Here is a 17,653-nt window from a genome sequence, read left to right on the forward strand (position 1 = left end):
AAATGAAAACACTAATATTCTAAAATATCGAGATGTGGCCAAAGATATACTCAACTACAAATTTACAGACTTAAAATAACTGCAATTTAATGTTAACTAAATATAAAGCAAGCATTCAACTAAAGAAATCAGGAGAAACAAAAACAAACAAAAATCTGAGTGAAGTATGAGGAAGAAAACAAAAAGCCGTAAATCTACTGAATAAAAAGAACAAAAGAAAAAAAAAAAAGTATTATTACATTACTTATTATTTATGACATCTGTTATTTGCAAAAAATTTTTAAAACTTTCTCAACTCATCAGAGAGAAGAAAAAAACTACAAAATGAAGATTTAATAATTTTTAAAAATATATGTGTATGTATTACATATATATTGTAATACTTTTTCACAATTAGAACTGCACTATTTCCAAGGATAGTTAACATTACCGACTTTGATTCAAGAAATAGAAAACATAAATTCAACAATAATTAAAACCAGACTGAAATTTTCCATTAAAATGAAATCAAATTATCTCCCAAGAAAGGCTTCTGGATAAGGTTGCCTATTAAGTTCTTAAAATATTCAAGAAATATTTCCCCTGATATATTAACTCTTCATTTATTCAAATATTTACTTAGTTTCTCCTATATGGCAGGTATCACATGATACGTACAAAAAAAGCAAAATAAAAAATAACCACTGCTCTCGTGGCTCTTATAGCGCAATTCTAGGATACAGTTTGGTCAAAGGGTGTATGGGAGAGTGGCTGGGGAAGATTCAGGAAAAGATTTTTCTTCCTCAACTTTATGATGGTATTCATCCAATTTTATATTTCCAAATATTAAATCATTTTTGAATTCCTAGATTAAACCTAATCCTTTTACTTCTCTAAATAAGGTTAATACCTTCAGATGAAAAATAAGAGTAGAACTACTGATCTAAAATAACAGGTAGTTGCAAATACTAGGATACTAAAATGACATTTTTCCTTCAAAAAAAGATTATATAAAACAGGGAAATGGCCACAAATTGAGAGACAACACAAACTGAACAACCTTTATTAGTTTTTAAAAGTTTAAATACAGTTTATTCCTAATTTTTTAATGACTTTGTCAAATTATGTAATAGCATTACACTCACATATACTTTTGAATATATCAGGTTTGGGGAAGATCTATCTGGCATTATATATTAATTAGAAGGGTATAAAGATGGATGGATGGATGGGTGGGTAGGTGGGCGGGTGGATGGATGGAAGAGAGCAAACACTAAAAATCTAACTTGGCTACGTGAAAAACAAATGACAAGAAATAAAATTTAAACGGAAAATTTAAATGTATTCTTATAAATATACTCTTATGCTATTATTTATATATATTTTACCTCATCTAAATGTAAAAGGTAATTTTTTGTCTAGATGGTTGCTTATAGAGCTCCACAGAGCATGTATAGATTATTGCACTCATACAACTAGTGATCCAAATTTACGATCTTCTTACCTCATATGTTATCTTCAAACTTGACTGTAGTAAAATAGGAGTAAAGTTGGGATGAACTTCTGCAGTGAGCCAAAGACGAAAGGTATCTTTAGGATGAAGAGTATTCAGTTCCTTGTTTACAGAAACAATAGTAACAAAAAATTTACTAAAATGCACATACACACAAAAAATTTTTCATTTTATCACTACTATTACCGAACTAATTTTTCTTAACAAAACCTTTTTGTGACATTTTGATAAATGTCTTGATGTTCTGATACGTTTCCTTTTAATTTTTATCTTCTCTATCGCATGAACATAGCCATTAGCTTACTGTAATAGATAACAGCATGGGAGCCAAGCTGACTGGGTTGAAATTCAGACTTTGACACTTAATTTGCTGTGTGTCCTTGGGTTCTATGATTCAAACTATCTCTAAGCAAGGGCAAACAGCAGTACCCACCTCACACCAAAACCAAAAACCCACTGCCATCAAGTCCATTCCGACTCATAGTGACCCTACAGGACAGAGTACAACTGCCTCATAGGGTTTCCAAGGATGTAATCTTTACAGAAGCAGACTGCTACATCTTTCTCCTGTGAAGTGGCTGCTGGGTTCAAACCTGAACCACGGACCTTTAGATTAGCAGCTGAGAGGTTGGTATAAAGCACTTGTAACTGTTTGCAGTAATTGCTATGCTTAAACTACCAGCCATCTTCAGACCTCCAGGTTCTCAGTGCTTCAGTTCATGCTTTCACAAGTTATATAATGAAATCAATTCCCTTATTGACAATTTTTAGCAGTATCCTACTGCCTATAATATACATTCAAAAGTTCATCATACAAATTCATCCACCCATCCTCTACATACAATATGCTTCAACCACTGATTTTATGCCTCTGTATCATTACTGAGTATATTCCTTCTACCTATGATTATCTTTGTAAACTGACAAATTCTTACTCATCTATCAAAATACAATTTAAATATCATTATGTCTTAGGAATATCTTCTCCAAATCCTGGCTGCCACTATCCCAAGTAGAATTAATCACTCCATGGCATTTTATAAATTCTCTTCTTTAGTTTTCATCATACTAGAATATAGTTATTTATCAATGCGGTACGTCTCTTCTAAATTAAGCTCCTTGAGAGCAAGAGAAAATTCTGTTTGTAACCAGCATCTAGCAAAGTTCCTGGCCTTTTTCTGTACTCTATATCTGTGGATTGAATGAATGAGTGAATTACAAAAGAAATTTTGATAGCTCTAAAAGACAGTGAAGTCTAAGAATTATTTTAATAAATATAACCCATGTCTCACACTAACATATACTAATAGCATATGAAATGTAATGAGTTAAGATGATGAAAAAATGGCAAAATGTGACCCAGAAAATGCAGTGCTTGCTTAAAATTGTAAATTATAAAAATTTTTAAAATTATAAAACACACCTATAACTAATAATTTTAAAATGTAAAGTTCATATAAAATTTTGCTTTGAGTTAGCACATCTAACAAAAAGTAAAAGAAACAATACATTTGTGATATAGCTGAATTATCAGGAAATTGGCTCTTTATCAAAACAATTTATCCAAACTTTACAAAAGAAAAGCAAAAAATTAACTTTCATAATCTAATCTATACAATATCCTTGAAAAAGTTCTAACTAAGATTTGCTTCCAATTACATTTTACATAGATCAATAGTTATCAGTCAACTGTTTGGAACTGGAAGCAAGATTCAAGTCTTCACAGATCAACTTTATTTGTTTTAAAACACATATGGTTCATCAGACATGAATTTTATATTTTTATACATTAAAGATGTTTACAGAAAATTGTATTAATAGAACTACATGAATATTAATATAAACCTCAGTTCCAAAACCTTTTTTTTTTAAATAATAAGTCATTACAGTCCATAAATTCTCACTCAGTCATTAACTGATTTATCAAAGACCAATTGATTGTCAATTTATTAGGAATGCACAAATTTTCAGCACCTCACAACCTGGCTAGGAACTTCGTCAATCTACTCTGTTCACTTCAGTTCTATATTCTGCACTTTTTCTATTATATACTACGCCTACCAGATAAATTAAATACTAACTCTCTTGCTAAGGACCTCTTCTGGCTCTCTAAGTCCCAGGACAAAAAGTCCAAACTCTTCTTGCATGGTTCTCAGGGCATTCCGTAACCTAGCCCTTCCTAGCCTTCTAACTCTTGTTTTCCCACACAACCTCGAATGGCCTTTCCAGTACGTCTCTTTGTTCTTGGCACTAGGCATTCACATTCCCATCACTAGGTCTCTACTGGTACTGCTGGGATTAACTGTAACATCCTTTCTTTGCCTATATTTAGCTTAATCCCATTCAGCCTTCAAGGAACATCTTCTCTATGGAGTCATCTCTAACTAGCCAAGACCATGAACACCAAACCTAAATCCAGGCTGGCATTCAAAACCTATCCAACAATTTTCTGCCTACAGGCTACTTTCCTCCTGGGGCCATTTGTGTTAAATGAAATGATTAGCTTCAAAGAGATTCTAACTTCCTTAGCACTAAGGAAGGTCTGCAGTTCCCTGACACCTCTATATCTTTTCTCCCTATAAGATATACAGCAGAATAAGAGCATAAAGAGAAAGAAATGTTATTAACGGGCCTTCTATAGTCCTTTAAAACATCTCCTTGTTTTTCTTCTGAAAAATTCTCTAAACTTCCCTGTCAATTCTGATTAATGTCTTGGCTTCCCTTAAATGCTTTTAAAAAAGAGATTTTACAGAATTCCTATTAAAAGATTCATCTTGTTTGGCATAAATATACATTTAAGAATACTTAACAGATTTAATATGATTTCTCACCAAATACTAATTTTTTTAAAAAATCCTAAATAATGCATACCATATTTTAATATTGATGCTACTTGGAGATTACTGAATTGAATATACTACATATCATTTGTACAATATTTATCTGAATCTACCTTTTCCAGAACTGGTAGCCAAGATACTACAAGATGTAAGTTCTTCAAACAGAGCCAGTCTCCATTATGGGCACATTCTCTTAGCATTTGAATTGCTAAATCAGCTTGACCTTGACCCATGGCAACCTGCAAAAAAAAAAAAAACCCACACAGATTTCCTACCACATTTGACACATTACATTATAAAAGATTCAAAATTATCCTGTCATACAGACTGAAATAACTCAATTATTGTAATCAGCATTCTAAACTTTTAATAAGAGATATGGACTCAGCTGTCAATGGGTTCAGCAATTGTCTTGTTTACGTCTGTACATCAATGGTAGATTTTTAGTAGATTTACTTCTACTTGTTAAAAATGTATTCTCATTATAGGCTTGTAAAATATAGAATAATATAAAAAATTATTGAATACTTTTTTTCCTTTTGTGGACATCGCTGAAGCAGCAGTGGCCAAAATGAAGTTCAATCCCTTTGTGACTTCTGACCGGAGCAAAAACCGTAAACAGCATTTCAATGCACATTCCCACATTCGCAGGAAGACTATGTCTTCCCCTCTTTTCATGGGCACTGAGACAGAAATACAACATTCGATTCATGCCCGTCCAAAAGGATGATGAAGTTCAAGTTGTGCAAGGACACTACGAAGGTCAGCAAATTGGCAAAGTAGTCCAGGTTTGCGGGAAGAAACATATCACACACACTGAACAGCAGCAGTGAGATAAAGCGAACACACAACTGTCCATGTGGGCACTCAGCCCCGCAAGGTAGTAATCACTGGACCAAGACTACAAAAAGATCCTCAAATATAAAGCCAAATCTCACCAAGTAGGGAAGGAAAAGGGCAAATAGAAGGAAGAAACAATTGAGAACATGCAGGAATAAAATAATCTTATATACAACTTCCACTAAAAACTACAAAAATGAAAAAAAAAAAAGAATTATTGAATAGTCTTTTGTTCCTCAGCTCACTATTTCTCACAACTCCTGCTGTCTCAAACAACACCACTGACCCTTTTAGAGAGCTAACATTTTTTATAACAATACAACCCGTTACCCTTGAGTCGATTCCAACACATAGTGACCCTATTAAAAAATACAAACCTGTTGCCATCGAGCTGATTCCGACTCATAGCGACCCTACAGGACAGAGTAAAACTGCCCCATAGAGTTTCCAGGGAGCAGCCAGCAGATTTGAACAGCCGACCTTTTAGTTTACAGCCAAATAGTTAACCACTGTAGTCCCACTGATATCTCTTCAGGATTTAACATCAATATTACCAATTCCTAGAAAATTACTTTTCTTTGATTTCTGTAATATTCCAAATATTTGGCTCTGAAGCTACTGACAGTTTCTCTGTGTAATTTCCTGGCTCTTCTTTATCTAGAAAAACCTAACATGTTGGTGGTCCTCAAGAATCTAGCCTCAGCTCTCTGCTCTTTCACTTCTCAAAGGGATACGGAGGGAGGGGAGAGAGAACAAGACATGAAAGAGATGAGAGAGCAGGAGAGAGAATATGAATTTTGATCTCTCACTGAAACTCTATTTCCATTTTTCCAATCCCTAACATCCATCTGCACTTTATGCAGTGGAATAGGCCACTTTATGAAATAGAAAACTTCCAATAATTGAAAATATTCAAGCAGAAGCTGAATAACCCTAGATAACAGACTCAGTACATAAGATTTCTGTGCTATTTGAAAGTTTAAACTAAGTGATGACTTAACCTTAAGATTTTATAAGTGTTGGTCAAGAATATAAAATAGCTATATGCCTCCTACCATATCAAGTCTAAACTCTTCCATATGTTTTTTAATAATAATTTATGTAATACTTGCATATCAGTACAGTGGTATCTGTGTGTGTATATTTTTTTATATTTATAATTATATATCTCTATATATTATTTACAAGTATACATATACTGGGTGTCCTGCCTCAAAATTTTGTACTATGTACCTGACCAAAACAGTATGAAAGACACAGTTGTAGATTACGTCAAACTATAGTGATTTCTTTTTCATAACATGTACAACAGATCATTTCATTGTTTTTAGCTGAGTTTTTACAAGTACTGATTTGTTTTCTTTATTAGACTATAAAGTCTTATTGTCCTCCAAATTTTCTGAAATGTTATATACTTCAAAGCACTATTTTGTCATTATTAACACAAAAAATATATAAATGGACAGACAACAGAATTAGAAGAAAAGTATTTTGCTGAACTAAAATTTCAAAAATGCATAAACTGTGTAAAAATAGCTTGAAGGTACATGAAACCTTAAGAAGAAAACATATACTGTAGAAAAAAAATTAGTTTTAAAAAGCACAGTGGGAAAATGTGAAGAAAATGGTTACCAAAAATAAAAGATTTGCTGCATTAAAAAATAATTGTATTGCATTGAAAAGGTATATTATATATACATATATATATATATTCAGGACAGCAAAAAAAAAAATTGAAAAATAACAGGAGAATGATGACTAAATCTGTCCAAATGTAAAGGTTTTACTACCTTAAACAATTTTACAACTCCAGATATTCTAATAGTAAAACCTACTATGAATATACAAAATGGTGGAGACTACCTTCTTAAAAGTTTGGGAAGAAGATACAGTAAATTCATATTAAAATTAATATTAGATACAGAAATGAGGAAAATTTAAAAACAATTTTTCATTTCCACTTGGGAAGAAAAAGAAATAATTTACAGCTTCTAGGGCCTTTCTGAGAAATATCTTACATAACTATAGAAGCTGAAAACAAGCATTTAGAATAAAAAAATAATGTTCTACTGGTTTTTAATAATTAGGTAAACCTACAATAATCTCTAAACCTTCCTAACTGGATTTAATCTCAAGTTCTGAAGAAAAACCAAACTAATATTAAGAATTAATTCTCTTCTCCAAGAATGTTAAGTAATGAAAAGTTTAGTATATAAACTATGTATGTTTTATCTTTCTGCCAAAGTCACTGTTAACTGGTACAACCTGTAGAAAAAGGCTCTCCATCCTCAAGATGTCTCATTGACAACTGAAAACTGTCCTACTGAATATACCAATCTATCATAACTATGATCTGAATGGTGCTCCCCAGAGTTAGGCAGTGCAAGACCTGCACACCTGAGCCTGGCAGTCCTGATTTTCTGGTATCTTTCACTTACGTTGTTCCTTATGAGATTTTTACTTTTTAATTTCTGGTTGCTATGAAATATTTATCTTTTAATGACTATTAATTATTCTCCCAATGAAAAAAGTTTATCTGTAAACCTACAAAAAAAAAAACTGAGGGTACATTAATAAATTAAAATTATAAACTTGAATGCAAATCGAATTGGAAAAAGAAATCAATTTGAAGAAACAAAAGTTCCTAAATTTATTTTAGGATAAATTTTTATTTTATTAGGTAAATTTTACACAGGAAAATGTATTTCTTTCACTTTAGTTTTTGCAAGTAAACATTACTGTGATTTGTTGTAAAAATATCCGAGTAAAATTTTAAAATTATTCTCAAAATGTATAAAAATGTATTCATTTCCCTTTACTGCTATAACAAATTACCACAAATTTAGTGCCTTAAAACAATGTACATTATTATCTTATCAGACTTCCAGAGGTCAGAATTGTTACTCATCTAAAAGTGAAGGTGACTGGGTTTAAAAATAAAGGGAATACTACAGGACTGTGTTTCTTCTGAAGGCTCTAAGAGAGAATTTGTTCTTTGTTTTTTTTCAGCTTCTAGAACTGCCTATATTCCTTTGCTCATGATCCTCTTTCTCCATCTTAGAGCCAGCAGCAAAGCATCTTCTCTTCTCTCGGACCTCTGTTTCTATTATTACATCTCCTTCCTTCACTCTGACCCCCCTGTTTTCCTCTTATAAGGACCCTTGTGATAATATTGGCTGGGTGTCCCCAAATACCAGAATAATCTCCCATCTCAAAATCCTTAACTTAATCACATCTGCGAAGTATCTTTTGCCATATAAAGTAACATATTCACAGGTTCCGGGGATTAGGATGTGGACATCTTCGAGGGGCTATTATTCGGCCTACCATAGTAAATATGCCCATTTCACTAATATTTCAAGTGTGGCAGGCGGAACAACAACAGTAGAAAAAATGGCAGAGCACTGAGAACTGACCTGGTGATAAGACACTCCACTTCTTTCAGCATTAGCAAGTTCTTGAAGTTCCTGAGAAGGATCAGCTCCCGGGGAAATAATTATCAAGATGGGTTCGATTTCTAATGTCTCTTTGTATAAACGTTTAAGATTTAGAGGAGGTGGAGACAATTCTTTCAGTCCTAAAAGATATATTAAGGAAATTAAAAATAAAAGCAACATGCATCAGAAAAAGAGTCTATTAAAACAAATTTCATGATATATAACATAGAGCACCTTAGGTGAATTATAATCCCATACATACAAAAATTTTTCATTCTGAACACATTCACATACTAGTAATAAAACCGTACCAAGCTAAACCCATTGCCATCGAGTCAATTCCGACTCACAGCAACCCTATAGGACAGAGCAGAACTGCTCCAAGGGGTTTCCAAGGAGCGACTAGTAGATTTGAACTGCCAACCTTTTGGTTAGCAGCCAAGCTCTTAACCACTACAGCAAGTTTATTAAATGTTCAGTGTGCCAGGCACTATTTCTAAATACTTGACATTTATAATATCATCTAATTATTATGATACTTATGATATCACCTAATTATAACCCTATGAGATGGGTGCTCTGATAACCACATTTAATAGATGAAGAAACACACAGCCAACACTGGTTCTCAATGTATAATTTTCTCCCTACTAGAGAAGACTAAATCCAACTATACAGCTTTTCAGTCAATGATTCATGTAACAGTCAAGTATCTATCCTGTGCCATGCATATGTGAATCAGATTTCCACATGACCTGAGTAACCAATTCCATTGTGATAATATAGTATAAAGAGTTATTTCTTATGTCAGCACATTAAGGGAGAAACAAGTGGTAAAAAAAAAAAAAAAAAATGCATGCTTTGGACACAGAAATACATAGCTGTCAGCTTTTATTTGTTAGCTGAGTGACCCTATACAAATCTCTTAAATGCACCGTGCCTCTGTTTTCTCAACTGTAAAACAGATAAAACTGAATCCACAGGAGACCAGAAGAACTAGATGGTGCCCAGCTACCATTACCGAATGTTCTGATCAGGGCCACAATAGAGGAATCCTGACAGAACCAGAGAAAAACGCAGACAGAACTCAAATACTTAAAAAGTCCAGACTTACTGAACCGGTTGAGTCTACAGGATTCCCTGAGACTACTGACCTGAGATACTCTTTAAACCTCGAACCAAAAATATCCCCTGAGGTCACCTTTTAGTGAAATAACAGATTGGCACTTAAAGGATATTACTCGTGAGTATGGTGCTCCATTAAAAACCATCTATATATGAAACCAAAAGGTCAATAATTATTCTAAAGATGAGAAGATAAAGAGGCAGGTTAACTAGAGTACTGGAAATGGAACAACCAGAAAGCAATTAAAGAGAATGTTGACACACTGTGAAAAATGTAACTAATGTCACTGAAAACTTTGTGTAGAAACTGTCAAATGGGAAGCTAATTTGCTGTGTAAATTTTCACCAAAAAAAAAGTTGTTTAAAAAATAAGATTCTATTATTAAAAAAAAACATGCCCTCAATCCACAGGTAGTTTGGAAGCAAAATAAAATAGAATAGATTCCATTTATTCATCACCTACTTACTCTATGCTTCTCATTATACCAGGTAATGTTTATTTATCTGCTGTCTAATCCATACAATAATCCTGAGAAACAAATATCATTATGTGAATAAGAAAACTAAGATTCAAGGAAATTGAATGTCTTGTCAAAGGTCACCCACTTACTAATTGCAACCTATATTCAAAACAATTCATCTGTGCTTTTTCTCCTCTTTTGTACCTTACAAATTATAGAATCCTATACAGATGAGAAATTATAATTTTATTATTATACTTAAATCTCTTCTGCTAAAATTTGAATGTTTTCACTATTAATCAGTAAAAATCAAGCTCAAGGAGATCTACTTGAATTATAATCAAAATTATACTTTTTTTGAAGCTAAAAAGCAGAGTACGATACAGGGGTTTAAAACAGAGTATTAAGAGACCGCAAAAAAGAATGACTACAGAGGCAAGAATGGCGTCCCTATATCCTCAAAAACACAACTGAATAGACAGGATTACATCTCAGAAATTCTAATAGCAAGAAACAGATATTCTTAAAACTTTAAAATATTAATTCAATGCCATGAAGATGGGCCAAAGATGATCATCTTGGAAGGAATAGGGACGATCTATAGCCTTCATAACAACCATCCATAACAATAACTAAGAATTTTCAAAAGTCAAATTATTCTTACTACCATATGAAATTTATCCTAATGGCCATTTAAAACTGATGAATGCTTCCAGAGACATATTTTTAACTAAATGTAATTGTTAACAAACATTCTGGTTTTTGTACTTGTGCCAAGGTAGTATTTTCATTAATTCAAACATTCATTTATTTATTTCTAAATTCAATAAACAGTCTATCTCAATTAAAAGTACTATCTGACTTGATAAAATTATAAAAATGTGTACGGACTCTGACTCGGCAATTTAAATTCTAACTAACCTAAGAAATAATTCAGGATATGAAGACAGAAGCATGTAAAGGACATTCATTGTAGTTGTTGAAAAGAGCTAAAAACTGGGGGAAAGACTTTTCTAATAATGAGAGTCTAAATGAGACATTTCTGGTAGCCATACAATGGAATTAAACTTATAAACAAAATGTTGAGGTAGAAAATAATTTACTGAAAAAATATGTTACAGAACATACGCAACATGATTCCACATTGTAACGTATATACTTAAGCTGTACATACTGAAGTTGTCAAGGATTTCATTTTACCTGGATCCACAATCAATGCCCATGGAAGCTGCAGTCAAGGAATCAAATGACATATTATTGTATTGAGCAAATCTGCTGCAAAAGACCTCTTTAAAGTGTTGAAAAGCAAAGATGTCACTTTGAGGACTAAGGTGCACCTGAACCAAGCCATAATATTTTCAATTGCCTCAAATGCATGCAAAAGCTGGACAATGAATAAGGAAGATCAAAGAAGAATTGATGCCTTTGAATTATGGTGCTGGTGAAAGATACTGAATATACCATGGGCTTCCAGAAGAATGAACAAGTCTGCCTTGGAAGAAGTACAGCCAGAGTACTCCTTGGAAGCGACGATAGCAAGACTCCACCTCATGTATTTTGGACATGTCATTAGTAGCGACCAGTCCCTGGAGAAGGACATCATGCTGGGTAAGGTAGAGAGTCAGTGAAAAAGATAAAGACCCTCGACAAGATGAACTGACACAGTGGCTGCAACAATGGGCTCAAACATAGCAACAATTGTAAGGATAGCACAGGACCGGGCAGTGTTTAGGGTCTGTTGTGTGTAGGGTCGCTATGAGTCAGAACCAACTCGACAGCACCTAACAATGACAACGATATATATCTATGTGCATAAAAACATACATAGAAATGTTCGCTATGGTTCTCTCTAAATGATGGGATAACAGGTGTTTCTTAACTTCTTTTTATTCCTCTGTTTCTCTGGTTATTACTTTAATTAGTATATATTAATTCAGTAAAAAATATGTAAAAATATAAAAAAGATATTTCCATAAACAACTACAGACTGAAACATATTTTATTTAAAAAATATATGCCAATATAGAAACTGTCTAAAAACAGTTAAAATGCAGATTATCATATCATTTCATAATTTATAAAATACAGACTATAAACTCCAGGACAGAAAAAATCATATCTGCTTTGGTCACCATTTTATATCCAGAGGCAAGCATAAATTCAATCATAACTTCTAATTGTAAAATCCCACAGAAGATAAATATATGTTCATTAAATCATTTTATATAATATTTCAAAGTAAAAGATGTTGAAATATTTCAGATTAGAGAAAAAAAATCCTGAAAAATACCTTACCATTTACAGTAACATATGTGACATCCATGTTACTTGGAATTACTTGTTAGTCATCTGGAGCACAAAAGTCCAAAAACATCCCCATTGCATTTTAAGTGAATTGAGTCTATGTATTATGTAGGATCAAAGGATTTATTAAGCCAAGTACTTTGGCTTATGACATAATTACAGTTGTCAGTGTGAATCAATGCTATTCAATAAAGTTAGAAAGCCAAAAATGTTAGTTTTACTGTGAACTATCGTAGTGTAAAACTACTTTCAAATCACTGGAAACTTAAATTTTGACCACAAAAAACCCACTGCTGTCGAGATAATTCTGACTCAGAATGACCCTAGGATACAGCAGAAATGCCCCCTAAGTTTTCCAAGGCTGTAATCTTTACAGAAACAGACTTCCACATGTTTTTCCTGTGGAGCAGCTGGCAGGTTCAAACCACCGACCTTTTGATTAGCAGCCCAGCACTTAACCACTGTGAATCCTTAAAATAAATATAGTATTTCTTTCAAAAAAAAGAACCAAAAGTAATTCAAAGGATTAACTTAAACCTTTATTTTACTCAAATAAAAAACTGAAACAATAAAAAATAAATACTTTTCCATTTAAAAAGAAAATATATCACTCCTGACGCTTCTAAGGGATGCCAGTGAGTAACTAATAAACTCATTCTTCCTCATTCATACCATGTTCCCCAACAAAGACACTGATAAGCATCAAGGGTACACAATGACCCTCCTTTACTATAAAGAGAAGACAACTCTAAGTAAATACAACAAACAGCAATAATAAAGAAAAAAAAAAAAAAAAAAACAAAACATACCACAACCTAACCTTATATACATCAACCACTTAAATGGGAAAAGATGTATAGAAATAGAATAATACTCGACAGTGGAAACAAATAATAATAATAAAAAAAACTCAAATAGTTTGTAGTAGGCAGAATTTTAAAGATGTCACCCAAGATTCCTATCTCGTGGTTGTTCAATCAAACAATAACCTAGGTACCTCTGTGAAGAGACTTTGCAAAGTGTAACTAAAGTTGTTGTTGTTGTTAAATTCTGTCTTACTTATCTAGCACTGTTATAACGCAAATACCACAAGTAGATGGCTTTAACAAACAGAAATTTATTCTTTCACAGTCTAGAAGCCTAGAGGTCCTAATTAAGGATGCCAGCTCCTGGGAAAGTCTTTCTCTATTGGCTCTGGGTGAACATTCTTGTCATCAGTCTTCCCCTGGTCTAGGAGCTTCTCAGCACAGGGACCCCGGGTCCAAAAGATGCACTCTGCTCCTAGCTCATCCTGCTTGGTAGTACTGAGGTCCTTATCTCTCTGCTCGATTCTCTCTCCTCTTATCTCTTGTACAATAAAACACGATGTAGGCCACATCCCAAGTAAACTCCTTTTACATCAGATCAGGGATGTGACCTGAGTAAGGGTGTTGCATCCCACCCTAATAATCCTCTTTAACATAATCTAATCTTGCTTTATTAACCACAGGCAGAGATCAGGATTTACAACACATAGGAAATTTACATCAGATCACAAAACGGAGGACAACCACACAATAAAGGAAATCATGGCCTAGCCAAGTTGACATATATTTTGGGGGGAAATAAATCAATCCATGACAGATGCTGTCAAGTCAGATAAGACTCACAGCGACCCTATGTATAACCGAATAAAATGCTTCCCAGTACTGTGTGATCCTCACAATCACTGCTATACTTAAGCCCACTGTTGCAGCCATGGTTTCAATCCAGCTCATTGAAAATCTACCTCTTTTTCGCTGACCTCTACTTTACCAAGCATAATGTCCTTCTCCAGGAACTGGTCTCTCCTAATAACATGTCCAAAGAAAGTGAGACAAAGTCTCACTGACCTCGCTACTAAAAAAGCATTCTGGCTATACTTCTTCCAAGACAGATTTATTCATTCTTCTGTCAGACCATGCTATAATCAATATTCTTTGCCAACACCATAATTCAAAGGCATCCATTTTTCTTCAGTCTTCCTTTTCATTGTCCAGCTTTCCTGTGCATATGAGGTGATTGAAAATAGCATGGCTTGGGTCAGGTGAACCTTAGTCCTCAAAGTGACATCTTTGCTTTTGAACACTTTAGGGAGATCTTTTGCAGTAAGTTTGCCAAACGCAATGCATCATTTGATTTCTTGACTGTAGCTTCCACGGGCGTTGATTGTGGATCCAAGTAAAATGAAATCCTTGATAACTTCAACCTTTTCTTCATTTATTATGATGTTGTTTACTGATCCAGTTGTGAGGATTTCTGTTTTCTTTATGTTGAGGTGTAATCCATAGTAAAGGCTGTAGTCTTTGATCTTCATTAGTAAGTGCTTCAAGTCTTCTTCGCTTGTCAGCAAGCAAGGCTGTGTCATAATGGAGGTTGTTAATGAGTCTTCCTTAAATCCTGATGCCATGTTCTTCTTCATATAGTCCAGCTTCTCGGATTATTTGCTAAACATAATGATTGAATAAGTATGGTGAAAGGCTACAGCCCTGACACACACATTTTCTGAATTTAAACGTGCAGTATTTCCTTGTTTTGTTCGTACGACTGCCTCTTGGTCTACGCAGAGTTTCTGCAATAAGCATAATTAAGTGTTCTGCTATTCCCATTCTTTGTAATGTTATCCATAATTTGTTATGATCCACACAGTCGAATGCCTTTCTGTAGTCAATAAAACACAGGTCAACATTTTTCTGGTACTCTCTGCTTTCAGCCAAGATCCATCTGACATAAGCAATGATATCCCTCGACCCGCATCCTCTTCCGAATCCTACTTGAATTTCTGGCAGTTCTCTTTCAACGTACTGCTGCAACAATTTTTGAATTATCTTCATCAAAATTTTACTTGTGGACTTCTGGGCAACATGGCGCTATAGTCAGAAGCACCATGCCATCCCTTCGCAGCAAAGATCAGAAAAACTAACTCAAACAGAGTCACACGTCAATCCTGAAACCCTAAGCATCAAATGAAGAGACGAACTCGGCCAAGCACTGAATGGAATAAGAAACTGACCGAGAACAGAGCACGAGGAGAGATACATGCAGAGGTCCCCTATCAACTACCATGGCACAAATCTGCCATCTTGGACTCCTATCCGAGATCAGCAAACAAGAGGTATGAGAAAGCAGCTTCATGGAGCTTCCAGCGGGAGACAGAACAACCAGTAACCCACGATATAGGCTTTCCCACCTACCCCCACCCTTCTTCACCACCACTTAGCCTCCTCTGCTTCCTGCAGCCATAGTCTATTGGCTGGGAAGCACGAGCTTCCCCCCAGTGCCATGTGGATTCCACCCGCCCTCACTGGCCAGCTCCCTGAGTCCCATTTGTTGGCTGCTGGTGTTGCTTTTTTCCGCTTCTTTAGATTTCTTCCTTACCTCTCACCACCTTTCCCTCCTTTCTCTCAAATACCTGGCTCTGTGCGCTATCTTTGCTTCTTCCTGAAAGGCTGAGAAACACCACTCGACTGTGAAACTGCTTCCCCGCCCGTGCCACCACACTGGTGGGACTCCCAAGGCTTTTTTGTTTGTTTGTTTGCTCTGATTTGTTCTGTTTTGATTTGTTTGATTTCTTTTTCTTTTCTTGGCTTGGGAGCCCCTTCTAGCCAGGCAGTACTGCGCAGGTTGGAAGCTAGTCCCTTACTCTGTGCAGACACGCAGGGACATCCCTGGGGGCACTTCTTTTTTCTTGGTTTTTTTTGTTTTTTTTTTCTTTTTCTTTGTTTAGTTTTCTTCTCTCTCTTATTCCCTTTTGTCTTTCTTCATTTCCAGTTTCTCAATTTATTCATTTTTTCTTTTACCCTTTTTCTTCATTTTTTCATTTTGTTTTTCCCCATTTCTCAGTCTGTCTTCTCTCTACTCCAGTAGCAAGCTCACTTAGCACTATTTTTTGTTTGTGTGTATGTTTTTGACTCCTGTTCCTCTCTCCTCTTCTCTTCTCTTTCTCATACCCATCTTAGCTCCACACATCACAATCCACCCCGCTTCCTGCCTACCTTCACTGTGTGCTGAACATTATACACCCCCAAGCACCACAGGCACTGCCTACTGGAATCTGCCCTGCACTGATTCCCGGTCTACACTGTCAGCTCTGGTATGTGCCACAAAAAACCTATCGCAGCAACTCCCCATCAGCTGGACCTGCCCTACTGTACCATACCTGAGTGACTGACCCTGCCCATTGGAGAAGGAGGTGAAAAGCATCGTGCCCACAGACAAACAACAAAGAATGCACAGCCCACCTGCTCAGACATAACCAAATAAAACAAAAAAGTAGGACGAAACAAACAAATCTACAATCAATAAACAAGGAAAATAACCACTGAATGCCCCAAAGACAGCAGAAACTGTCAAAACATTTATGAAAAGAAGAAAGGATCGTTCCAGTAGGCATCCAAAATAAAACACCAGATGACTTTCCAGTAGAAGAAAAGACACTAGACCTAACTTATAGGGAATTCAAATATCTAATATTCAGAATTATCCAAGAGTTGAAGCAAAAAACAAAAATGAGGAAAAAATAGACAAATTCATGGAAAAGGCAGACAAATTCATGGAAAATACAGAAAAAAATGGAAGAATTCAAGAAAATAATACAGGAAGAAAATGCTAAAATAAATTCACAACTAGAAATCATACAAAAAAAAAATCAGAAATCCAAAAGATAAACAACAAGATTTCAGAAATGGACAGTGTCGTGGAAGGGCCGAGGAGCAGGTTTGAAACGATGGAAGATAGGATCAGTGAAATTGAAGACAAACACTTGGATACAACTCTGAGGAAAAATCAGAAAAAAGAATGAAGAAAAATGAAGAAACCCTGAGAATTATGTGGGATACAATCACAAGCAAAAATCTGCGAGTGATCGGAGTTCCAGAACGGGGGAGAAAACAGAAAACACAGAAAGGAACATTGAAGAATTGCTGACAGAAAACTTCCCCAATATTACATAAGATGAAAAGCTGACCATCCAAGAAGCTCAACGAACCCCATATAGGAGAGATCCCAAAAGAAAATCACCAAGGCATATCATAATCACACTCGCTAAAACCAAAGACAAACAAAGAATCCTGAGAGCAGCTTGTGAAAAACAAGAAGTCACATAGAAAGGAGAAACAATAAGACTAAGCTCAGATT

At 34.8% G+C, this 17,653-nt stretch overlaps 1 protein-coding gene and 1 pseudogene across 2 annotated transcripts in view; one reads left to right on the forward strand and one right to left on the reverse strand.

Moving 5' to 3' along the window:
* Positions 1–17,653, reverse strand: part of DYNC2H1 (dynein cytoplasmic 2 heavy chain 1) — a 376,170-nt gene that overhangs the window by 150,841 nt on the left and 207,676 nt on the right. For both annotated transcript variants that reach the window (XM_004385852.2, XM_004385853.2), the window contains 3 exons: positions 8,589–8,749; positions 4,446–4,571; positions 1,484–1,594 (listed from right to left, as the gene is read on the reverse strand). In XM_004385852.2, coding sequence (XP_004385909.1) covers positions 1,484–1,594; positions 4,446–4,571; positions 8,589–8,749 — 398 coding nt within the window. The remainder of the gene's footprint in view (positions 1–1,483; positions 1,595–4,445; positions 4,572–8,588; positions 8,750–17,653) is intronic.
* LOC101361813 (60S ribosomal protein L26 pseudogene) lies at positions 4,583–5,330 on the forward strand (annotated as a pseudogene).

Source organism: Trichechus manatus, unplaced genomic scaffold (assembly GCF_000243295.1).
Source record: "Trichechus manatus latirostris isolate Lorelei unplaced genomic scaffold, TriManLat1.0 scaffold00148, whole genome shotgun sequence".
NCBI lineage: Eukaryota > Metazoa > Chordata > Mammalia > Sirenia > Trichechidae > Trichechus > Trichechus manatus.